The sequence below is a fragment of the Sceloporus occidentalis genome, unplaced genomic scaffold, assembly GCF_023333645.1.
Source record: "Sceloporus occidentalis isolate IW3139 unplaced genomic scaffold, rSceOcc1.0.p SCAF_9, whole genome shotgun sequence".
Classification (NCBI taxonomy): Eukaryota; Metazoa; Chordata; class Lepidosauria; order Squamata; family Phrynosomatidae; genus Sceloporus; species Sceloporus occidentalis.
Window position 1 is genome coordinate 30360330 of NW_028316989.1, and position 25136 is coordinate 30385465.

The 25136-nt window shown below is 43.1% G+C and overlaps 1 protein-coding gene across 1 annotated transcript in view; it reads right to left on the reverse strand.

Moving 5' to 3' along the window:
- Positions 1-5522: 5522 nt before the first annotated feature.
- Positions 5523-25136, reverse strand: part of PTPN9 (protein tyrosine phosphatase non-receptor type 9) — a 40967-nt gene continuing 21353 nt past the window's right edge. The window contains exons 2-13 of the mRNA XM_089538457.1: positions 24829-24972; positions 24147-24236; positions 22983-23107; positions 19195-19300; positions 15274-15384; positions 13862-14190; positions 12574-12667; positions 11899-11968; positions 10525-10603; positions 9124-9274; positions 7597-7804; positions 5523-6281 (exon numbers count right to left, since the gene is read on the reverse strand). Coding sequence (XP_089394583.1) covers positions 6067-6281; positions 7597-7804; positions 9124-9274; positions 10525-10603; positions 11899-11968; positions 12574-12667; positions 13862-14190; positions 15274-15384; positions 19195-19300; positions 22983-23107; positions 24147-24236; positions 24829-24972 — 1722 coding nt within the window. The 3' untranslated portion in view covers positions 5523-6066. The remainder of the gene's footprint in view (positions 6282-7596; positions 7805-9123; positions 9275-10524; positions 10604-11898; positions 11969-12573; positions 12668-13861; positions 14191-15273; positions 15385-19194; positions 19301-22982; positions 23108-24146; positions 24237-24828; positions 24973-25136) is intronic.

Genomic DNA, 25136 nt, shown 5'->3' on the forward strand with positions numbered 1-25136 from the left:
GGGAGAGACCCCAAGGGCCATCCAGTCCAGCCCCATTTTGCCATGCAGGAATTCTCAATCAAAGCATCCCTGACAGATGGCCATCCAGCCTCTGTTTAAAGACCTTCAAGGAAGGAGACTCCACTGCACTTTGAAGAAGCATCTTCCACTATCGACCATCTCTTACTGTCAGGACGTTCTTCCTAAAGTTGAGGTAGAATTCTTTTCACCCCCTTTAGTTTGAACTCATTGCTCCATTAGTCTCTGGAGCAGCAGAAAACAAGCTTGCTCCCTCCTCAAAATGACATCCTTTCACATATTTAAAGAGGGCTATCATATCATATATATTAGTACATTTAGTGTATGTGTTTACATTTGCTTTTTTAAAAGTACACTTGTTGTTTTGAAACATATATATATATATGAAAATGATATTTTATACACACACACACACATACACATAAATATAAACACAAAGGAGTTCCTCCTAATGTTGAGGTGGAATCTCTTTTCCTGGATCCATTTGCATCCATTGCTCCAGGTCCTGTTCTTTGGAGCAGCAGAAAACAAGCTTGCTCCCTCCTCAAAATGACATCCCTTCAAATATTTAAACAGGGCTGTCATATCACCTCTTAACCTTCTCTTTTCCAGGCTAAACATCCCCAGCTCCCTAAGGCGTTCCTCATAGGACATGGTTTCCAGACTCTTCACCATTTTAGATGCCCTCCTTTGGACACATGGCTCCAGTTTCTCAATGTCCTTTTTGAATTGTGGTGCCCAGAAATGGACACAATATTCCAGGTGGGGCCTGACCAGAGCAGAATACAGTGGCAATATTACTTCTCTCCATCTAGAATCATAGAGTTGGAAGAGACCCCCAAGGGCCATCCAGTCCAACCCCATTCTGCCATGCAGGAAATCTCAATCAACTCTAGACACTACACTTCTATTGATACAGCCTAGAATCACATTGGCCTTTTTAGCTGCCGCATCACACCGTTGACTCATGTCCAACTTTCGGTCTCCTAGGACTCCTAGATCCCTGCATGAATATTTTTCCAATAGGACATAACCAAAGTCCACCATATATATACGATCCATTTTAGAGGAGGGAGGTAGAAAAGGAAGAGTAGAAGGGAGAAGAAGAGGAGGATGAGAAGGAGAAGGAAGGGAGCTGTTTCTCCTTCCTTCCCCCTCCTTGTCCTGGTCCTTTCCCTCCATCTTGCCCTGACTCCCCCAAATCAATCCATTTTGGGGGGGATTGAATTTTACCATCCCTCCCTCTTCCTCTTAAACCAGATTCTGCCCTCTTTCCCTTGCAGACCATCCAAACTGCCCCACCCCACTTCCTAATTAATTAATGAATTAATAATCATTATTAGTTAATTAATTAATTAATTAATTGGGGTTGTTGTTGTTGTTACCTATCCTTCCATCCACACCTCCTTCCCCCTAAATTGGATTAGCTCCCTTCTCCTCTAGGTCTGGAAATCCTATAAACCTCACCCCACATATTTTACAATGCCTCTTAAAAGGAATTAGGAAGGAAAGGAAGGAAACCCCTTCAATGGGAATCAATGGGAAGAAAGCAGCTGTTCACTTACCTTCAAAAACCCAGGTCAGGATTTCTGAATGGGGGGAAAGAGGCACGCCCCTCGAAGGGGATTGGCTCAGGGAGGGGAGTGTGTCATGGAAGGGGAGTGGCTGGAGGGAGGCCACACCCCCTTTCTCTCTCTCTCTCTCTCTCTCCCCCCCCCTTTTTTTTTTTTGGTTGCATACAATCATTGTATTTTCATAGAATCAAAGCAAAAGTTGGCCAAGGTGCATCAAGGCGCAAAGGCGTCTTTGCTGGAAATGCTCACAGCAAGAAGGCTTGTTTCATCACTTATGGTGCTTTTATCACCAAAAGCAAAAACATACTGGATAGAGATACATAAAGCAATGAAGGAAATAATAAAAATTAGATTTAACCTATATGCAGAACGTATTGCAAGGAAAGCAGGCTTGGACACAGAAGGCGGAGGAGTGAAAATAGGAAGAAGGAATTATCAACCATCTTAAGATATGCAGACGACACCATAACGCTAGCGGAAAACATCACCGACTTGGAATAACTACTGAGGAAGATCAAGGAGGAAAGTGCAAAGGCAGGCTTACTGTTGGACATCAAGAAAACCTGATAACTAGTGAGAGGCTTAATGTCAAACATCAAGAAAACCAAAATAATGACTGCCCAGGACCTTTGCAAGTCCAGCCTAGACAATGAAGAAACAGAAATAGTAAAAGAGTTCCCATACCTGGGATCAAACATTGATCAGGAAACCAGGAGGAGATTAAGAATGGGGAGGGTGGCTATGAAACTTCTTTTGATATATACATACAGTATAAGATGAGGCATTGTTTCTCTTTTGTTGTTTTGGATTTCGGTGATCTGTACAATAGCAGAGTACAGGGCTGAGGTCAAGGAAAGATGGCACAGTTATGTTTCCTAGTGAATTTGTTGCTGTCGTTACAAGGAGGTTTAAACCTCTTCATGCTCTTAGGTGTTTATCACATGGAGGTTTTTGCAGCTCAAGATCCGGAGTGACTCCTGGTTCAGCTATGCAAATTCACGTTGTAACGTGAATGTTTTATCACAACTGGTTGCCCTTCCGTTGCCCTTCTGAATCGAGGGGGAACCGAATCCAAGGCAAGTCACGTGATGTGGATTCAAGCAAAGCGGAGCGAGTGCACATTGTATTACCACACCAGTGGAATTCAACTATTCGAATCGGCACCCTTGCGCATGCTCAGTGGGGGTCTGAACACATCGTGACCTTGTGCCTTTCTGGGGTGAAAAGGGGTGCAAGTTCTTGGATCTGAGCTGCAAAACCCTCCGTGTAATAAGGCTCTTGATGTATTTCAGAGGAAGGAACCATCAAAGCCACCGCTGAGTAATCCTTGCCTAAGAAAATCTTATGAAATTCATGGAGTCACCATAAACTGAAGGCAACTCGAAGGTATACATATGCACATCCTAAAGACACTAAATCTTGTTTGACCTGGGAAGCTAAGAAAAGTCACCTCTGGTTAGTACTTGGATGGGAGACCGCCAATGAATGCCAGGTGCTGCAGGCTAGATTTCATAGGAAGGACCTGGCAAAACCACCTCTGAGTCTTCCTTGCCTAAGATAAATCTTGGAGGTGGGATCCTAGTCTAAATACGACACTCATTAATTTTTCATAGGCACCTTATACACATTGCCTGAAGGTAATTTTATGGGTCTTTTTAATAACTATATTAAATAGTCTTATATTTCTTATAGTCTTAATATTTTAAATAATTTTGTGCATGAAACAAAGTTTATGTACACTGGACTATCGGAAAGCAAAAGTGTCACTGTCTCCGCTACCCATGAAAATGACAAACGCCAGATGTGTCAGTTGTAGGTATATTTATTTCTGTAAATACAAAAACGAAACGTCCGTCGCCATACAATAGCGAACTGAAACATTTATAGTTATCTCCAATTCGGATTTTGATCAAGTTAATGTTAAATACAAAAAAAAAAATTAAAGGAAGAAAAAAAAAAAGATTAAAAAAACCCAAAAACAAAGAATATACACATTTGAAAGAGCTTATTCCAGTAGAAAGTTACTGAGGTTGGTTTGGATGCCGCTCTCTTCTTCTGCGACTAGAAAAGGTGGGTGGAAGGAAAAGGTACAGAAGGAAAGAAGACAAAAATACAGATGGACCTTTTTATTTTGCGAAGGCCAGAAGAGTTTATTCTTGACGTTCTCTTCTAGAACATGGCCTCATAGCCCAAAAAACCCACAAAATATAATGGATCCCATAGGAGGCTGCTATGAAATTTAAAATGGAGTCATGGTGCTATGATTGTGTAGTGCGGAAGGGCTCCTTAAGTTTCTCTCTCTCTGTCCCATCCCCAATACTATCTGCTTCAACTGAGTCGGAGAGGGATGTCTAAGGCTGCATCCGCACTGCAGAATTAATGCAGTTTGACACCACTTTTAACTGCCCTGGCTCAATGCTATGAAATTCAGGGATTTGCATTTTGTGGGATATTGAGCTTCCGCTTTCAGAGCGCTCTGGTGTCCCAATAAACTACAAAACCCAGCACTCCATAGGATGGAGCCAAGACAAAGCAATATCAAACTGCATTATTTCTGCAGTGCAGATGCAGCGGTCCACAAAGTTTTTGCCTCCCAAATGTTTTGGACTTTCACTCCGAGGATTCATGACTATTAGCCAAGCTGGCTAATGCTTCTGGGAGCTGAAGTCCAAAACACATGGAGGATCGATGTTTGGGAACTACAGCCCTAAGGATCTGAATAGTTGTGCACATATACCCAGCTTCTCCACTTTCTTATCGACTTTTGGCCCTTTAGCTCTCGTTGGATTGCAGCTCCCATCAGTGAGGGATGATGGAAGCTACAGTCTGGCAACCATTGGAGGGCTGCAAACCCAGATTGGACAACCATATCCCTTCTCTTTCCAACCACCCTGGTGCCGTATTTCGTATCCAGCACTTGGCATGCCAACCAGTGGCAAACGCAAGCGTGAGAAATGTCTGCATCTTGTATCCCAAGAGGGAGAGAAGAGACCCAAAGAGCTGCTCTCATCTTAACTGCCTTTTCCGCTGCCTCAAAGTTGTTGTTCTTTTTAAGGCAAGGAAGGAAGGAATAGGTGGAAGAAGGAAACGCAACAGCAGGAACCATCTTTTAAAGTAGTCTGCATTGAGCAGTTGGGTGGCAGACTATGCGAGGGAAATCTCCATAAATTTCATTCTGGGATGCATGAATGAATAGTTTTACCATTTTTCTGCTTGGTGCAAGAAAGGTATCCAAAACTGCATCGTTCTAGAAGTTTAATTGAAGTTCAGAAGTTAATTGAAGCATGAGTTTCAACATTTTGGCCTAGAAAAATACATTCCCTGACATAAAATAAAAAAGGGGTGCATGTTTTCTGAGCAAAGTGGGCTACCATGCCATAGAGGCAGGCAGCTGTTAAAGATCAGGAGGCTGCTTTGGTCCCCAAAGGGATTTTGTAGGGCCAAACCCCAGTGACATCCCTGGAGAAAAAAAACTCTATCCTCAAGGATAAGGGGACCACAATTTTACTACATTTATGGCCCTTCTGCGGGTCATTTTCTGTGCAAGTAAAGGCCATTTTTCCGCCAACAAAAAGTAACCTGGAAGTCAGCTTACAAAGCACTTCCTATTACCAAAAGTGCCTGAAATAACCCAGAAAAAGAGAGATACAAAGACGTCCTACACACCTTTAAGCGGTTTTAGGGGACAAAAATTTGAGGGGTTGTGAGGACCATAAACAGCCTGGGGTTGCATGCAGCTTATGGGCTACACCTTCCCCACTCCGGACCTAGTGGAGAGATGGGAAAAGAAAGAAGGAAAAAAGAAAAAGAGAGAGCTCCAACCCATGGTCCACTGCATTACTGGACATTTGCCATGCCAGGTGAGTCCCTGGCAGCTACAAGCCACTGTGTCTATCCCGAAATATAGAACAGGAATACTGACTACGCCTCAACACGAGGAGCATATATTTATGTACGTAACAGGAGAAAATACACACACACACAGCTACACATCCATTGAGCAACGCGTAAGACTGGAGAGGCAGTTAGGTTTTCTTCCATCCTGGCTTTGGGTATATAAGTGGAAAGATGTCCTAACAGCCTCAAACGAAGAGCAGGGGGAAAATAAGTCTCCTTCTTTTTGAAAGGAGGTCCACGCCTCTTCGGTGGCATAGAGGGTCCCCCTACATTTGGTTTGTGTGTGTGTGTTTTGTAATAAGGCACAGTTCAGTCAAGGGTGCAAGGACCTGTAGTCCAATGGCTACCGGTTGTGACTTGTCCTTCCAGGCAAAAGAGAAAGGTCCCAATAGGGGTAGGAATGGAGCCGAGTTGCCTCGTGATCCTTGGTCTTATCCGCAACGATGGAGCGAAAAGACTCGGACGCATCCGGATTGGCAGAGAGGGAAAAGTCAGGCAAAGAGGAAGGCAGGGAGTCTACGGTAGTCCGGTCCTGCAATTTGTTGGCTATCGGTGAGGAATCCAACTGCGACTCCCATTAGCTTTTCTCCGGACTGGCCCAAGGGCGGGAGATGGGAAGGAGGTTTTCCCTCTGAGCGTGCTCAATGATAGCCATGTAGCAGAAATAGTACTGCTCCGGGGTCTGGATGCTGAAGGCGCGCTGTGTCCTCATCCGTACCACTGTCTGGTAGACGTTCAGCGTGCCCATGTCCTGCAGTTGCGACAGGCAGATATCCAGGGCACAGAAAGTACCTGGAGGGAGGAAAGCATCATCGTCAGATGTCCCTTTAATTCAGAGGCAAGCAATGGACAACCTGGAGGAGACTGCCCAGGTCTGTTTGTGTGGCTTCCAAGAATCAGACAAGGTTGAGTCCCCCTTTTCCAAAATGCAGTCGGCCCTTCTTATACACTGATTTTGTTTATACACGGATTCGAGCATCCACGGTTTGAAAATATTCAAAAAAAGTATAAATTTCAAATATCAAACCTTGATTTTCCATTTTTAGAAGGGACACCATTTTGCTATGTCATTATATTTAATGGGACTTGAGCATCCATGGATTTTGTTATCCACAGGGGATCCTGGAACCAAAACCCGGCATATAACAAGGGTCCACTGGGCTTGGTAGCAGATGTATTTTGAATTTTTCCCCCTTCAGATTTTGGAATATTTGCATATACATAATGAGAAATCTTGGAGATGGGAACCAAGTCAAAACTAATAGTAATAGTAATAGTAATAATAATAATAATAATAATACTCCGCCTTTCCATTAAGATCGAGGCAGGCTAACAACATTAAACCGTTAAAATTATTAAAACGGACAAGACAGGGTAGTCATTGGGGGCGACTGAGATGCTAATCGGGGAAACATAATCATTTATGTTTCATATATACCTTATACATACATCTGGAAGATAATTTCATATGCAATTTTAAACATCATTTTGGGCACGAAATGAAGATTATGTACGCTCAGTCACCAAAAAGCAAAGCACTATCTGAGCCACGGATGGTGACAGTTTTGGATTTGGGAATATTTTGGAATTATGGATAAGGGAGACCTTCATATGTGTGTTTGTGTTTGTGTGTAGTTCCAAAATGTCCCCAAAATGTCAAAGGAATGTGGAAGTCGTTCCCATCATGTTTCCTGGCCCCCTGAGACTTTATTTTGAACAAGTAGTTAACAGGAAGTTACCCCATAGCTATGTAAAGAATGAAAAAGTTACAACATCATCCCAAAAGGAGTAAAGTTGCTCCCAGTTTAGTTACAGCTTACTTATAACAGCGTTAGTTTGAAAAAGGAATTAAGTGCAAGCTCTGCATATAGCAATGAAGGCTGTTGCCTCTTACCGAGTCGGACCACAGGTGTATCCTGTAATGCAAGTCTTGGAAGTTTGGTCAAAAAAACAAAGTATCTTTCCCATCCCAAACTGGAGACTTGCAAAAAAGAGGCTCCTATCCAAAGAGTGACAAGCCTATGGGAGTGTTGGCTGGGGATGATGGGAGTGGTAGTCCAACTGATCTAGAGGGGGCCCAGGCCAGGGAAGGTGCTAGTGGACTTACCCGTCCGACCGATCCCTGCACTGCAATGCACCACGATGGGTGGTCCGCCTGGATGGCCTTTGTATCGCGGACCCAGAGCACTGACTGCTACTCTTTGCTGCTGCTTGACTGCCCCCAGGAAGTCAATGAGCGTCGCTGCTGAGGATGGGACTCCGTAGTCGGGCCAGCTCACGTACTGGAAGTGGGTCACCAGGCGCCTCTCGCGGCTCTGGAGTAGGGAAGGGTCAGTTGGAGAAGATGGCAAAGATACATTGAGTTGTTCCAGCTTTTGGCGACCCTTGCACCCCTGTCAATAGCCTGCAGAGAGCAACATGTTCTTCATCTATGATCTCCAGGGCTCACCCACCATCCCTGAGATGCTGAAAAGGCTGCTCACCCCAATATTCAGTCCTGAAGAAGCATTTTGGGGGGACTCTGGGGACCACAAAAAAACAGCCCCACGGGCCACATTTCCTCCCAGTATCCATATTCCTGTAGAAAACTTTTCAGGACAAATAGCTTTTAGAAGCTTTTAGAAGTACTTGGGGGAAGGAGTAAATATATGTATGCCTTGTCTTAAACGTCCTTTGTTTATGTTATAATTTATTGCTTATATTATTATTATTGATTTTATATAAGACAATATAATACACATCATCTAAAGACATTTAACATATAACAACATCTCACAAATTGAACTACATATATTACATGACTAATATATATTCTAAAAGGCATATAACATATAATCTAACTTCCTTCTACTTAAGAGTTCTCTCTTTTATTTTCTTCCTTTCTTGATTCAATTCTTTTATCTTCCTATCTTTATTTCTGCATACTCTGCCTTAACTCGTTTTTCCTTTATATCTAGCGTTATTATTATTGTGACTATATTTTATACCTTCTGTAGTCTTATCGTTGAGTAAACTTGAGACCACGAATAAGATTTCCCATCTATCAAACTCTGCCCATGGTGATTATTTGGATATTAGCATGTTAGCTTTAATTTTATACTGTTTAATCTTGTTTTAAGGGGGGGGGGGGGGTACTATGTATGTATGGATGTATTTTCGCTTGTTGTATGCCACTTTGATTGCTTGGCAAAAAGTGGGATAGAAATAAAAATTGTATTATTTATTTATTAACTTGTAATTTCTCAAATTTTGCATACATAAATTTGTAGTATAATTCACATTTTCTTCCTTTTTAACTTCCCACCTATGAATAATACACACCTTTATTATTGTTTATATTATTATTGATGTTGTGCCATGTTCATGTTATGGGATATTCATCCTTCTGGAAGAAAATATTCCATAGTCTTTTCACCCCAGTTTTTTTTTTGGTGGGGGGGGGGGAAGGGGAAAGCCAAGGTTTACAGGAGGAATATTCTCCCAATTTTTTCCCTCTTTTTAAACTTTATTTTGGTGGACCTTCACATCTTTGGTTCAAAGGGTAATTTTTGTTGGCTCACATTATAACCATCTTTCTTTTCCACCCGTCAAAACTGGCCAAACCGACCCGGCTCCTTGCAATTGCTCCCCATACCTCACAGTTGTAAATCTCCAGCATGGTTTTTTTGTAGTGGTTGAGGTTCTCCACTCCCAAGTTGGTGACTGTCAGCGTTCCATAAGAGGACTGGAAGTCTTTCTCCAATGGCCAGTACTGACCACACTTCCTTCGGCCTCCTTCTTCGAGCCTGCAAGGCAAAAGACGTAGTGAGGATGATGGAGGATTTGACTATTTCCCAACATCCTACCCTGAAGTTGTAATGCTGATCCAAGGATCTCAGATTATGAGACACCTCTAAATAACACAACACAAAATATTTAAAAGTTTGTGAAGTTGAAGGCTTTCATGGATGGCATCCATAGATTTATGTGGGTTTTTCTGGCTGCGTGGCCATGTTCTAGAAGAGTTTATTCCTGACGTTTCACCAGCATCTGTGGCTGGCATCTTCAGAGGATGTAGGTCAGTGGTGGCGAACCTCTGGCATGCGTGCCAGAGGTGGCACTCAGAGTCCTCTCTGTCAGCACATGTGCCATCACCCCAGCACAGAGTTTGTTACTAGAAAGCCAGAGGGACATGGCATTTTGCAATAAATAAGTGGGTTTTGGGTTGCAGTTTGGGCACTCGGCATCACTGATATAGGTTCAAGTTTCTTTCTCTGAAGACGCCAACCGCAGATGCTGGCGAAACATCAGGGATAAACTCTTCTAGAACGTGACACACAGCCCGAAAACCCGACAAAAATCTATTTAAAAGTTTATTAGGAAAATAAAAGGTTTTGTTTCTGTGAATGTTAGAAACTGGTGATAATTCTGTTACAGACTTACTCTCCCTTATCTAGAATTCCCAAATCCCAAATGGTCCAAAATCCAAAACTGTCCAAACATGTGGCTGAGATAGTGACACCTTTGCTTTCCAATGGTTCATCGTACACAGACTTGGTTTCACGAACAAAATTATTAAAAAATATTATCAACGTTAACAGAAATAAAAGATAATGAATAAACAGAATGAATTCATAAGTGGAGAAATTCTGAAAATTTTAATGGCAGGGCCATCTTTGTCACAATTGATATTCTGAAAGACGCTTTTAATAGAATGACATATTGATCCAAAATAATAAAAAAAACACTAAAAGTTAAAAATCAGGAGGAAGTACAAAATCTGGAATACTTCTGGTCTTAAGCATTTGAGATAAGGAAGACTCAACCTGAACATCTACTAGAAATGTTTCTTCCTGGACTACAGTTCCCAGAATCCCTGGGCCAAACTTGACATACTTTATGGACCTTAGCATGCTTCAGTTCTGTAACAAAACCTTGTGAAATGTCACAGAAAGGAAAAGGAAAAGCATTTTTGGGAGAGAATCCCCATCTCTCCGGTGCACAGAGGACCAAAGACCAAACCCGCATAGGTCCCTTAATCACAGATGGACCTTACCTTGTGGTCATGACAATCACCAGCACATTCTGTTCCCACACCATGCGCCAGAAATCATTATATGTGTTTTCTAGTGGCCCTGAAAAGAGATGGGACATCTGTTACAAAAGGAAAGAAGCAACACTCACCCTCTGAGGACAGAAGAAAGCTGCCTTGTACCATCAGGACCATTGGACCATCTCATAGTGCCATGCTGTCTACACTGGGCAGTTGGGCAACCTTTGCAGATTTAGACCTACCTTCCTGCCTTAGAATTGTCCAAAATGAACCACCCAATTCAAGTTCACTATAAATAAACTCAGAAATCCACTTTGGGGTCCCCCCCCAAATTGGTGTTTTTGACATCAAACAGCACCAGGGGGGGAGAACTTCCAGTAGGGGAAGGACGTAAAAATGGGTCGTACAAATAAAATAAATGAATAAATACAATGTTCCCACCATTTGGTTTATATAATGACTAACAGGGACTCACTAGGGCAGTGGTTCCCAAACCTTGGTCCGCCAGATGTTTTGGACTTCATCTCTCAGAGGTCCTGACTGTTGGCCAAGGTAGCTAGGACTTCTGGAGGACCAAAATTTGGGAACCACTGCTCTAGGATGTCAAACTAGTGTCTTCTCCTTTCCCAGCTGGAGGTGCTATTGGATTGAACTGGGGCCTTCTGTAGGCAAAGTTACTACCAACAGAACTATGGCCATGGCTATGGATTTAGAAGACTTCTGCAAAACAGATGTTCCAGCCCACAGAGAGAAGACTTGTGCCCATTAGCCAAAACACTTTTCAATGGAACCACCATGTGCAAAGTCTGTACATCTCTGGATAACCAGATGCTTGGAGTCAAGCATCAGAAAAGGGCCAGCAACAACATACACTGGGGAAAAGTTTGATGGATGCATCTTGGTGGTTCCCACCCTTTGGTCCTCCAGATGATTTGGACTTCAGCTCCAATAATTCCTGGCTCTTGGGAGCTGAAGTCCAAAACTGGAGGACCAAAGGTTGGGAACCACAGGTCTAGCTGACTGTGAGTACAATGCTGGACCTGTAGCCTGACGAAGCAAAAGCCATGGTTTGCAAAAATTCATGGACTACAACTTCCAAAAACTTCCAGATATGGATGTGTTTACTACAGATCCTAGCATACTCCTGTGGCCATGCTGGCTGCAGGGGTTTCTGTATGTTGTAGTCCAAAAAAGCCCCTTCTTCCAAAATGAAGCAGATCTGCCATCTGGTGCTTGAAGCAGCAACTGATTCCTTAACAATTTGCCCTGAAGATGCAACAGGGAAGAAACTTGACTTGAGCAACAATTTCCCAATTCTAAAGAGCCTCAAGAGGTATTACAAAGGTAAGCACAAAGGGAGCATGGGGGCATCCTTACCTTGGGTGCCAATGTAAGCATTCCTCTGCTTGTAGCCATCCATAAAGCTGGCATTGATGTAATCGGTCAACTGGAGAAACACAATGGAAAACTCTTGAGACGTACAAACTTGGGGAAACTCTAATGATACATTCATCTCAAATAACTCTCTGAGTCTTCTGCCTCCCAAATAAACCCACATAAACTACCTATACTGCTCAAGCGAGAATTATACAAAGAATTAAAACCTTATGATAGGTCTCTTGGTTACAGACAGCAGTAGGCTAGATCAGAATTGGCCAAATGCAGGCCTCTAGAGCTTGTTAGATAGTAATTGCCAGCACTCTTCATGGCTGGATACAGTGGCTATGGGTGATGGGAGCTGAAGTCCAATAAGCTCCAGAAGCTTTATATGATTCTTAACCCCAGGCTAGACATAGGATGCATCTACAGTGGAGAAATAATGCAGTTTGACTCCACTTTAACTGCCTTGGCTCCATCCTACAGAATCCTGGGGTCTGTAGTCTTGTGAGGCACCAGCACGATTTGGCAGAGAAGGCCTTGTAAAACAGGATGGAGCTAGAGCATTTAAAGTGGTGTCAAACTGCATTATTTCTACCATGTAGGTGCATCCATAGCGACAGCCTGATACAGTTGAATGCACCTTCTCTGAATTATATGCCTTGGACTGCTTACCTCATGATAGCTAAACTGTTTGGACAACTTCACCCTGGTTTGGTCAAGACATGGAACATCTCCGTATCGATTCTTTTCCTGGTTAAAGGGAGCTCTACAAGGAGAGAGAGAAGGATAGGCAAAGGCAGTCACGCAAATGTGACTTCCAGATCTTGGGTTTTCTCTGCATCAGTTTGGAGGACAGGAGAACATGCTCGATTCTGAATTGTCTGGGAGAATATGGTAAAGCAGAAAGGCTCTTCCCCAGCCTTAACATCATCACAGGTATGTTTGACAAGGACATGGGAGAGGATTTTCTCAGTGGCTGCTCCCAGAAGCCAAGGTTTAAACCACAGTGTAAACAAATCTAGGTTTGGAACACAGTTTAAACAAACCAAGGTCTGAACCATGGTTTACCAGTGATTCCCAAACTTTGGTCCCCCAGATATTTTTGGACTTCAGCTCCCAGAATTCCTGACTGTTGGCCAAGCTAGCTGGTCTTTCTGGGAGCTGAAGTCCAAAACACCTGGAAGACCAAAGTTTGGGAATCACTGGGTTAAACAAACCAAGGCGGGAACCAGTTTAAACAAGCCAAGGTTCCATTATTATTATTATTATTATTATTATTATTATTATTGAGCTGTAGATTTACACAGCGCTGTACATACAAACAATTAAAATACATAAAAGTAAACCTGCACATGGCATACATTCTAAGAAATAATAGCATAATACATATGAATAATACATAACACTACAGGAAGTGGTTCAATAAAATAAGGCAGGCAACAAATTAAAAAGATCAGATAACAAATGACGGCTGAAACAAACCAAGGCTTGAACTATGGTTTAAACAATTTCCCACTACATTTTATACAGTTTAAATGACCCTGGTTCGCACTTGAACCAAATTGCTGAAGTGGTTCAGAGAGGGGGGGGGCATATGCTAGACCCATTTAATGTAAGTCTTATTCGATAAATCAATGCCGCACAAGTGTGAACGAGACGCGGATTGGAATCGATTTAAATTTGCCCTTCAGCTGACTGAAGCGGGTTCATTTTGAATCAATTCTTTCATGAATGTGAACTACAAGTGGGCTATTTTACAGGGGAAAATGCAATCGGGGCAAATGTAGTGTGAACCATGCTCCGCTGTTGAATCGATCTATCGATTCGGATTGCAAACCGATTTATTAGTAAGTGGGAATGAGGCCCACCAAGGTTCCAACTTTGGTTTAAACCAAACAACCCTGCCCCAGTCTCCATCTGCTGTTGCAGCCAGGACTTTGTGCCTCATTTCTACACTCACAAGGAGCAGGCAAAAGTGCCTGGCGGACTCCTTCGCCGGATGCCCTCGTATTCCTCATAGATCCCTCGCTTCTGCTTCTGCTTGACGTGTTCCAACACCTCTTGCACCGTCATTCCCTTCGGCACCGGGACGTGGACTGAGCCGTTGTCACGAGGGGAAGCTAGTGGTACCAGGATCAGCTCATCCAGTGGGTCTGGGTGGCCGTTCTGCTGCGGGAGAAACCTGCAATTCCAGCTGATGGGATCCAGTTTGAGGGACCCACCCAGGTACTCCGGGAGACACTCTTGCGGGAGGTGCTGTTTCAGCTCAGACATCTTCACCATCTGAACCTAAAAGTGGAAGGAAAAGAGGAAAAGAATGAGGGTGCATCCAAAAAGAAATGCACCCAGCTGCATATAGCCAGACACACAAGATGCAGGCTGGCTAAGGAGGATGAGAAATTCATTTTGGACTTTGGAAGTTCTTGTCAAGACTGTAGATCAGGTTAAGGAGATGGCCTATTGGTGATGATGATGATGATGATGATTTATTTATAAAGCACTGTAGGTTTACACAGCACTGTACATACAATCAATTAAAACAAAATAAAGACCTGCCAGTGGCATACGTTCTACAAAAAACAATGGAGATTAATACATATATTAAATTAGAAGCAATAAAATAAACAGTATTTATAAGGATGTTCAGCCATCATTGTATTTTATCCTTGTACTGGCTGTGTGCTGTAAATAAATTTGTTGTTGTTGTTGTATAAAACAACCTGTTTAACACAGGTTAAACAAACCAAGGTTCCAACCACAGTCACCCATACTTTCTCCACATCTGTCTCATGTGATGCTGAAAACTCTGGGGAGTGTGAAAATAAGATACAGGTTGAATCTCCTTTATTCAGAATTCCCAAATTCAAAATATTCCAAAAACCAAAACTGAGATAGTGGCTGAGATACTGACCCTTTGCTTTTTCTGGTGGTTCAGTGGTTTTCTGATGTATCCAAACTTTGTTTCACGCACAAAATTATTTAAAATACAAATATAAAATGACCTACAGGCTATGTGTATAAGGTGTAAATGAATCTGGAGTTTAGACTTGGGTCCCATCTTCAAGATTTCCCATTGTGTATAGTGGGCCCTTCCCTTGTGCGTACAGGGAATTCCGTGTATGCTCATGCGCCCACTGGAAACAATGGAGCATATGCTTGCAGTGCAATGCATGCGCCATAGGCACATGTGCCATTTGCCCAATTGCCGCACAGCTTCAGCTGGGCGCACTGTACATGCAAATATTCCAAAATTCAAATAAATAAATAAATCTGAAATCCAAACTACTTCTGGTCCCAAGGATTTCGGATTAGGGAGACTTAACTTGTACATAAACACATTCCCATCTCTATCGAATTGGACTTCAACCTCACCCTTTCCCGGAGCTTCTCTTTAAGAAGAAGACTGATGATGGAGTAAGGAACCCGGAACCACATAGGGGCACCCACAATGAACACTTTCTTGAGGCGGGCCGGGAAGGCTCCCTGCAAAGAAACAAGGAGGAACGTGGTGATAAACATGCATTGCACAGTCAGCAACAGAAAGAAAGAAGAAATGACTTTTCTTGCTGGAATTATCTGGCCACTCAAAGCTTTCAGCTGTTCTTGTGAGCCTACAGATCTTTTCCAACTTATGGCGACCCTAACGCAAACCTATCCTGGGATTTTCTTGGCAGGTTTCTTCAGAGAGGGGTTACCGCTGCCAACCTCTGAGCTGAGAGAGTGTGACTTGCCCAAGGTCACCCAGTTTGTTTCCAGGGCTGAGCCATAATTTGAACCCCGGTCACCAGAGTTCCAGTCCAACACTGAAACCACTATGCCACACTGGCTCTTGTAAGGTACTGACTGGTATGAAGGATAACCACACAATGGCAACTGGTGGCTTGCTGTATAAAGTGAGACAGTAAATCCATTTTGGATTTTAGGTCCAACTTTAAAGGAGCTATCCAAAGCGCAACATTCTCTTCCCCAAACAGGTCGAACACCTTGGAAAGCTCCATTAAAGTTCATTGCCCCAATAATATGGAGGCAACCAGCCCCAACTGTAACTACACAAGCTGTTTGGAAAAGTTTCTTTTTCTCTTTTTTGGATGGCGGTCAAGCACAGGAATCCCCAAACCAGCAGAGACTCTCAACATTGTGTGTGTGTGTCCAAAACAACAACAACAGCAACAACTTTCCCAAGCTTTGGATTCCTTAGAGAGACAAGGAATTGGTGAGAATAACCAGGAGAAGGTTTTATTTCAATTATAGGCAAGGTCACCCAACATAGCATAGTGGTTTGAGTGTTGGACTATGGCTCCAGTTCATCCATGAAACCCACTGGGTGACACTGTGCAAGTCACACTCTCTCAGCCTCAGGGACGGCAATGGCAAACCTTCTCTGAGCAAATCCTGCCAAGAAAGCCCCATGATAGATCACCTTAGGGTCTCCATAAGTCGGAAAGGTTTTGAGGGCACACAACAATAACACAAAAGATCACCACAGCTCATTTTGCAATCCTTTTTGCTCTCTCTTTTTGCGGCCAAAAGGGGGAGACTGAAGCCTAGGAAAAGGCAGCAAAAATAATATTTCAAGCCTCTGCAGAAACAAATAAGTCTGTTTTCTCCCCCCACACTTTATTTTTTACATAGAAACAATAATAAAGCAAGAGTTACAACTTTGCATTAAGAAAAGTTATCTTTCAAAATAAATTCCAATGCTCCCAAGTTGTTTCTCACACATTTGGTCATTGTATAATCGGTTTCCTTCATGTTTAACATTTGTATTTCCCTTTGTTGTTCTAGTATGCAAAAAATCCACAATCTTTCACAAATAAGTCTTGTTTCAATGAATCTAGCTGGGGTTAAACCTTTGGATAGAGGCTACAGGCTTCAAACTCAAAAGTGGCCCTCCAACGCTCCAGGTCAGTGAATTCACTCGTTTTTCATCTCACAAATATATTTTTAGTACCCTAATCCCCCTTCTCTCTTTTTTTAAGGTCATTTAAAATACAGGAAATAGTTGCGTTTGGCTTTTTCTGGGAACTGGTTCCAAACACCTCGACTGAACTGTGGAGCGGAAACAGACTGTTTACGGCAAACGGTGCCAACTCTCTCTGCCGTCACGGCAAAGAAGATGACCCTTTGGGGTTGAAAGTCCACATTTTGTATCTACGATTCATTAATTTAAGCTGCGTCGCAAGAGCCCATTAGTACTTCTGGCCTAAATGGATTAAAAGAAGTACATCACTTGTCTGATACCTCAAGCAAGGAAAGCATCCAGGGACATTTTTGGAAGATGATTCTCAATGATATCCCCAAAGAACAGTAAGATCTTGTGTGCCATACGACTAAGTTATTACCTAAGAAGGACCACAGGAACTGTTGCCACAAATAAACCACAGGTCCTTTCGAGTCCCACAAGGAAAACATCACGTGGGTGTTTTCCTTGCAATATTTATTTTTATGTACGGGGATTCTCTCATTCATAGAGTTGGCATAATTCAACTTGATGCCATTGAACAGAAGTAAACAGATTGGTTTGGAAATCCAGGCAGGGAAGCAAGGGACAGGAGGAAAATCAATTCATTTGAAATATGGTGCCAGGCAGGAGATCTACAGAAACCACGGACTGCCACAATGACCACTAAATGGATCCTAGAGGAAATCAAGCCTGAACTCTCCTAGAAGGCAAAATGACTAAGCGGATGCTGCTCTTGGGTGCCTTCAGTCAAGCCTGAATTCTCCTAGAAGGCCAAATGACACTGAGGCTGTTCTTGGGTGCCTTCAAGTTATTTCTTAAAACTTATGGCAACCCTAAGACAAATGTATCACAAGGTTTTCGTTGCAGAATTTGTTCAGAGTGGCTTTGCCCTTGTCTCTCTCAGAGGCTTAGAGTATATGACTGGCCCAAGGGCACCCAGTAGATTTCTGTGTATATGGCTGGGCACCTTGTTCTGAATTTAGCCTGAAATGGCTGACGATAGCACCAGATGGATGCCCATGCAGACAGCTGCCCTGGAGCAGAAAAGGAAAACTCTGGATCTTCCTGGAAGATTCAGAGTAAGAGATAATGTTTTAAAAATTCATATTAGGTTCTGGTGCTGAATGTTCTGGGTGTTGTGCAGACTGTTTGCAGCAGAACTGGGGTTTTGGCTGTGTGTCACCTAAATAGGACAGTGTCAGAATGAAGGACAAACAGGACTTTTTTGGGCAAATGCAGACAAAGTCTGAGAGGCGATACAGATGGGCAGTATGCAGCCGCCCCTTTTGGCCCCAGATCGGTGCCACTGCAACCACACGCAGCGGCATCAATCTGCTCCCTGGAGGAACAAAAAGAAGCAGCCCCATGCAGCTCCCTGGAAAGGGGATCATAAGCACTGTGGTGCATCTTTAGGATGCCCTTTCCATGCTGCGCCGTTTGGGCACTGCGGTGGAGGTGAGTCATCATGGCATGCACCGTCTAGAAGGGCGCATGCCAGAATGGTGCCCAGGCAGTGGTGTAAGGGCTTTGAGCGTGCAGACGCTCAGTCCTCACTCTTAGTGCCGGTCTGTATAGCCCTTAAATCATCCAATACTCTGCCTTCCAACCACTTCACCATCCTTCAGGGCACAGACCAACCCAATGCCACCTCATCTCCATTTTGGACCAACTTCGGCCAGTTTCTCAGTTCCTGGCTGGTGGTCACACCATAACATCCATCAACCAATCCAAAGTATTATTGTTAGAAAAAGAGAGTTTAAAACCTAAAGAGCATTGATAAGCAGAGCAACAGGGCATGGAGTCTCAAGGAATTCAAGTGTCCCATCTAGAAAGAGTTTGGAAATCTTATAGTGCCACTTCATGAATGCTAAATCGTTAACAAAACTTTCCGTAATGTGAAATCGCTAAGGAAAAAAAAAATAATAGAATGAATTCATGGAACGATTCACTCTTTAATCTGTTAAATCCTCTTTTATTAAAGAAAATATTTATCATTTAAGAGAAACGGTCAGTTAATGGATTCACTTAACAAGAACTGCTGATTCAATAATAACGGTGCTGGCACTTAAGAATGAAACTGGTACTGATTCGGATGAAAATTTTTTAATGAATGAGAAGGGAGAAATGAAGTTTTAGCAGGTAATTTCCTAGCTCTGCATTTGGGAATATGTGGAGCGATTCCCAAACTTTTGTCCTCCAGGTCTTTTGGACTTCTGCTCCCAGAAGCCCTAGGAAGGTTGGCCAGCAGTCAGGAATTCTAGGATCTGAAGTCCAAACATCTGGAGGACCAAAGTTTGGGAATCTAGAGCCACTGTGTTTCTTCTCATTACCTTCAGTAAGTTGAGGATCTTCTTGCTGAGATCGAGTTCAAAGTTGGTGTAATGGGAGCCTGCCATATCGTATATAAATACCAGGCCATTTCGCTGAGTTTCAAAGCTGCATACGAAGTGAGAAGAGAGAGAAGGAACATGCATCAGAATTTGGAGAACACCACACCAAATCTCAATTGATAATACATCTTCTTCTGCAAGGATTTTGGACACAAACTGGAAAATGGCTTCAAGTCACAGAAAGCAGAAAGTACCCACCATGGAATAACATGATAGCGGAATCAGTAAACATTTACAACCTATCATTGAGTTTTCTTGGCAAGATTTGTTCAAACGGGGTTTCCCTTTGTCACCCTCTGAAGTTTGGAAAGTATGACTCGCTCAAGGTTAATGTCAGCTGCGTTTGGCCATTTTTGGAACAATTCAAGATGGAAAACATCCTGTGTGACATGACCCAAACTCAAATGCTGTCATTGTACTACAGCAAATTTGTCCTTACCAATTAATATACATTTGCCATTTATCCAGCTGGAGTCAGACAGTAGTAAAAAAACAGAGCAGGTGGAGACAGAGTTTGGTGAACTGACTCCACAGCCCTGTTCAGTATCCCATAATCCCATTCAACCTGTTTCTAAATCTCTTTGACTTTCTAGGCTATTTAACCCCAGAGCTTGAAGTGCAGTTGTCCTTCCACATTTGCAGCTTTGACTTTTAAAGATTTGATTAAGATGTTGTCTCAAAGAATCTCTAGATCCTCCAATGCAACTCTGCTGGATGTTAAGCATAGAGTTGTGCTGGAGGACCTAGAACACTTCCCTAGGCATTTCTAGGTCCTCCAACATGATTCTAGGGTCACCTTCTGGCAGATGTTGGCCATAGACTTGTGCTGAAGGACTTAGAGACTACTAGAGAAAACACTTCTCTAGGCATCTATAGATCCTTCAGCATGATTCTGCGGTCAGATGTTGACCATAGAGTTTTACTGGAGGACCTAGAGACTACTAGAGAAAGCACTTCTCTAGGCATATGTAGGTCCTCCAGCATGATTCTATGGCCAACTTTTAACAGATGTTGGCCATAGAGGTGTGCTGGAGGACCTAGAGATTCCCAAAGAGGTGTTATTTTGGGGGAAAATAGTGATATTTTAATTTGAATTTTTTCCACTTTCACAGGGGTCCTGTGCCCCTAACCCCAGCAAATGTGGAGAGCCCACCGTATTCTTTTCTTATAGTTTAACTCCCAGAGTCCCATGGCTCCTACTGCCTTGCAGATGGGTTTCAGAATAAACCTCAGCACCATGGCCAACATGAACGGCTATCCAGGGGCATGGAAAGGGTTACTTGATATTTGGCAGGGCCTGCTGAATAGTTTCCCTTCAGCCTGGCAGTCAAGGCTGAGAAAGGACCAGCGGCTGGGAACAGACTGGGGGAGTAAACCTCCCTGCTATCAGTTTGCTTGCACAGTTCTCACAGCTGTCAAGATGGGAAATGGGTCACTTCAGTGTCCTTTCTTTCTTTCTATATTCTTTACTATATAAATCTTGGGAATCAGTCTTCCATCAGCCTTACAGAGGGATGGAGCCCACCCCAGTGAAGGACTCTCTGGGGCTGCATCTACACTGCAGAATTAATGCAATTTGACACCACTTTAACTGCCATGGTTCAATGCTATGGAATTCTGGGAATTCCACAATTTGTTGTGGTTTGTTGTGGCACCAGAGCTCTCTGACAGAGAAGGCTAAATGTCTCACAAAACTATGGTCCCATACAGACAGACCAAAATAAAGCTGCTTTGTGTCACTTTGGAAGTATGCTGTTTAAATGATGCATGTGTCCTAAGAGTCTGGAAGCTGTGCCAAAGTCATGCTCCAGTCCTAAGGACTGGAATGTGGCTTTGGCGTGGCTTCTGGACTCTTAGAATGCATGCATCATTTAAATAACATACTTCCAAAGTGACTTGAAGCAGTTTTATTTTGGCCTGCCTGTATGGGAGCTACGATTCCCAGAATTGCAATTCTGTTGAAAAGTTTGGGAACCATGCCCTATGAGGAACGGCTCTTATGGAGTCCCAGGATTTGTAGCTTGTTGTGGCACCAACTAGTTTTCAGACAAAAAAGGCCCACAAAATTATATTTCTCAGACTTCCATACCACTGAGCCATGACTGTTAAAGTGGTATCAAGCTGGATTAATTATGCAGTGTGGATGTAGCCGTTGTTCACTTCATTCGATGCAAAAAGTTTCTTCTTCCTAGTTGGTCTCAAAGGGAATACTAGATTTACCCCAAGTAGCTTCAGTGCCTTGAACACCCCCCTTTAAAGTTCAGGCTAAAACCCAAAGCAGATCTACCGACCCTACTGACACTTGACTGAGCAACCAGCTGTCAGAGGCTGCATCCGCATTGCAGAAGTAATTCGGTTTGATGCCACTTTAACTGCCACAGACCAATGCTATGAAATCCTAGGATTCGTGGTTTTGTAGGACATTTCACCTTCTCTATTGGAGAGCTCTGGTGCCACAACAAACTACAAATCTAGGACTCGATTGAAGCCACTCCTCATAGGACATCGTTTCCAGGCTTTTCAGCACTTTTGTCCACCTTCTTCTTGAATAGTTGTGTCCAGAATTGGACACAATATTCCAGGTGAGCTTTGACTTCACCCCATAGTTACACCCTTGAACTTTCCCAAACTCAGGTCTCAAAAATTAAGGCCTCCCTGAATACAATGCAATGCAAGTCCTCCCACCTTCCTAGGCTTAAGGGAATTTTATACATTTAAGCCAACACTGGAGGGGAGAAGTCAAAATACTTATTGTTTCCCCCCATGATATTGCTACAGATTTTGCTTGCATCCAACAAAACGTCAGTCCACGACAAGTTCATCAGGAACAAAGTTGTGGATGTGTCTGGTGGGGGCAGATTGGAAAACGTTTGGGTGTAAAGGATTTGTGGCATCTCACAGAGCCGTGGGATTTCCTAAACCTTCCTAATCCCTAATTCCTGAAAGGTTTCCAGAGCCATTTGCCTTTGAGGTTTTCCATGCTACACATTAGAGCTAGTCATCATATTCCGTATAAAGATCTATTGCTGTGTAAAAGTCAGAATCAACCATGACAAATGTATTTCTGATTTCTATATACGACTGTGAAAGCTGGACAGAGAAGTAAGAAGACTGAAGTGGAAGGGAATAAACTCATTTGAAATGTGGAAGAGATTTCTACGGATATGATGTCAGGACACTGAGAGACCAGAGTTCGAATCACGGTTCGGCCATGGAAATCTATTGGGTTGCTGGACCTTGGGCAAGTCACACTCTCTCAGCCTCAGAAGATGGCAATGGCAATCTTGCCAAGAAGACCAGAGGATAGGATTGCCTTATGGTCACCATGAATTGTAAATTACTTGAAAGCACACAACAACAACCAAAAGGCAAATAAATGGATCAGAGAGCAATGCACTGCAGAAACAACCCAGTTTGACACCACTTTAACAGCTATGGCTGAAGGCTATGGAATTCAGTGAATTGTAGTTTTGTGAGACACCGAGTCTTCTCTGTCAGAGCGTTCTGGTGCCACAACAAACTACAATTCCCAGAATACCAAAGCCTTCATCCATGGCAGTTAAAAGTAGTGTTAAGATGGATCATTTCTGCAGTTCGGATGCAGCCCAAGTCAAGCCTGAGCTCTGATCAGAAGCCAGAATGAATACAAGAGTTACGTGTGTCAATATACAGCGGATTTGAAAGAAAGCACTTGTGCACATAAAGCATGGAATTAAAATCCAACTCACCTCTCCACAGCCCTATCCAGCAAGTAAAAGAGCGCTTGGAGTACCACATGTTGGACACTTTTGTTGGGATGGTGCAACTTGGCAGTGAAAAGGGCGATCGAGGCTCCAGAAGGATCTCGTACACTCTGCAAAAGGGTGAGAAGATCAGCAGTAAAGGAAAAGAAAAGGAGGAGGAAAACAGCAGCTGCGATAGAGACCAAGGATGCGACAAGTTTGTTCAAAGCAAACTTAGACATCTTGCTGTTACATGGCTGGCTGGTATCAAGTCTACTGTACCTCATATGGCCAAGGTTTGGGGGAAATTACTTTTTGGGACTAAAACTCCCAGAATCCTCTACTGGCCCTGCTGTAGGAAGGTTTTGGGGGCTGTAATCCAAAAACAAAACAAAAATGCAAGTTCTCTACAGAATATGGAAAAGCTGGCACTAAATGCATCAATGTTAAATTGTTAGAGCTAGGTATAAATTTGTTGATCATAAGCCGTTGAGAAATTGAATTTGTTATTTGATCTGTGCATTAATTTGTTAAACTGTCAAACTGTTGAGCAGATCACCTAGATTTTTGTGGGTTTTTGGGCTCTGTGGCAATGTTCTAAAAGAGTTTATTCCTGATGTTTCACCAGCATCTGTGGCTGGCATCTTCAGATAATGCATTCTCTGCCAGCCAAACGTCAGGAATAAACTCTTCTAGAATATGGCCACAGAGCCCCAAAACCCACAAAAAACGATGGATGCCAGCCATGAAAGCCTTCAACTTCACAGATCACCTAGACGAGTTGAAAATGCCCATCACATGAGGAGACCAGACTCCTCTCTAGCATTTACTCTGGCAAGAGGAGGTGAAGGTGCTCTTGGTCCCCGATGACGTCATACTTGAGGGAGAAAACTAGATGTCCCAACACCACATCCATGGAGTAGTATTTGATGTGCTCCTTTCCCAAAAAGTGCTTTCTATAGATCCTGGCCATGTGATTTAGATGGGATGTTTTCTAATACGCTGAAACATAATGTAAAAGTACCAATGGCCTCTGCAATTTTTTACTCTGGCAATCTTACTTAGATGTACCAGAGCCCTCTCCAGTTTCCACTCTGGCAAACTTATGTTAAGCTGGACGATTGCTCACTAAAAGCTTTGCTTCCAGAAAAGTGGAGACACCGTACTCACCAGGATGGTGAACTTGCCGCTCAGAAGCTCCGACCGGAGAGGTTCTTCGTGGGGTTTCAATTTCACAATCCCTTCCTTCAGCCTGGTTTCCTGAGCAGCAAAGAGACAGACATCATTGAATCATAGAAGTGTAGAGTTGGAAGAGACCGCAAGGGCCATCCAGTCCAACCCCATTCTGCCATGCAGGAACTCTAAATCAAAGCATCCCTAACATCCACCCTCTGTTTAAAGACCTCCAAGAAGGAGACTCCACTATATTCCAAGGGAGTGTGTTCCACTGTCAAACAGCCCTTACTGTCAGGAAGGTCCTCCTAATATTCAGGTGGAATCTCTTTTCCTGGAGCTTGCATTCATTGTTCTGGGTCCTGTTCTCTGGAGCAGCAGAAAACAAACTAGCTCCCTCCTCAATATGACATCCCTTCAAATATTTAAACAGGGCTATCATATCACCTCTTAACCTCATGCACCACATGCACACCGAGAAACAAAAGGATGCGCCATATCGTCTGTTCATACCTACTGGTATGTGAAAAAAGGAACCCTGCTTATCTTGACATTCCCTACAGGTCCCAGCATTTTGTATAATGCATTTAAATTTCAAATCAATCCAGAGTGGATGAACTATTCCGATGACATAAAAACTACCAGCTACTCTCTGGTCCTACAGCCTCATTTCACATACCCGATAGGAATGGAAAAGTTCAATGGCTCGGAGGACGTCAAATTTCCTGGCCATGAGGAACTTGACGGCCACGTTCCAGGAGAGAGGAGACACATTGTATTGGACCGTCCACTTGTTGATCTCTTCCAGAAATTGCTTGGTGGCCTGTTTAGGAAAAGAAGGAAATAAATGAGGCCGGGAGGGAAAAGGCGGTAAGGGTTATTTTTAGGTCCTTGCTGAGGAAGTACCTAAATAAATAAAAAATAAAACTTTTATTTATATTCCGCTTTTCTGCTACAAGAGCAATCAAAGCAGCTTACGAGATTAAA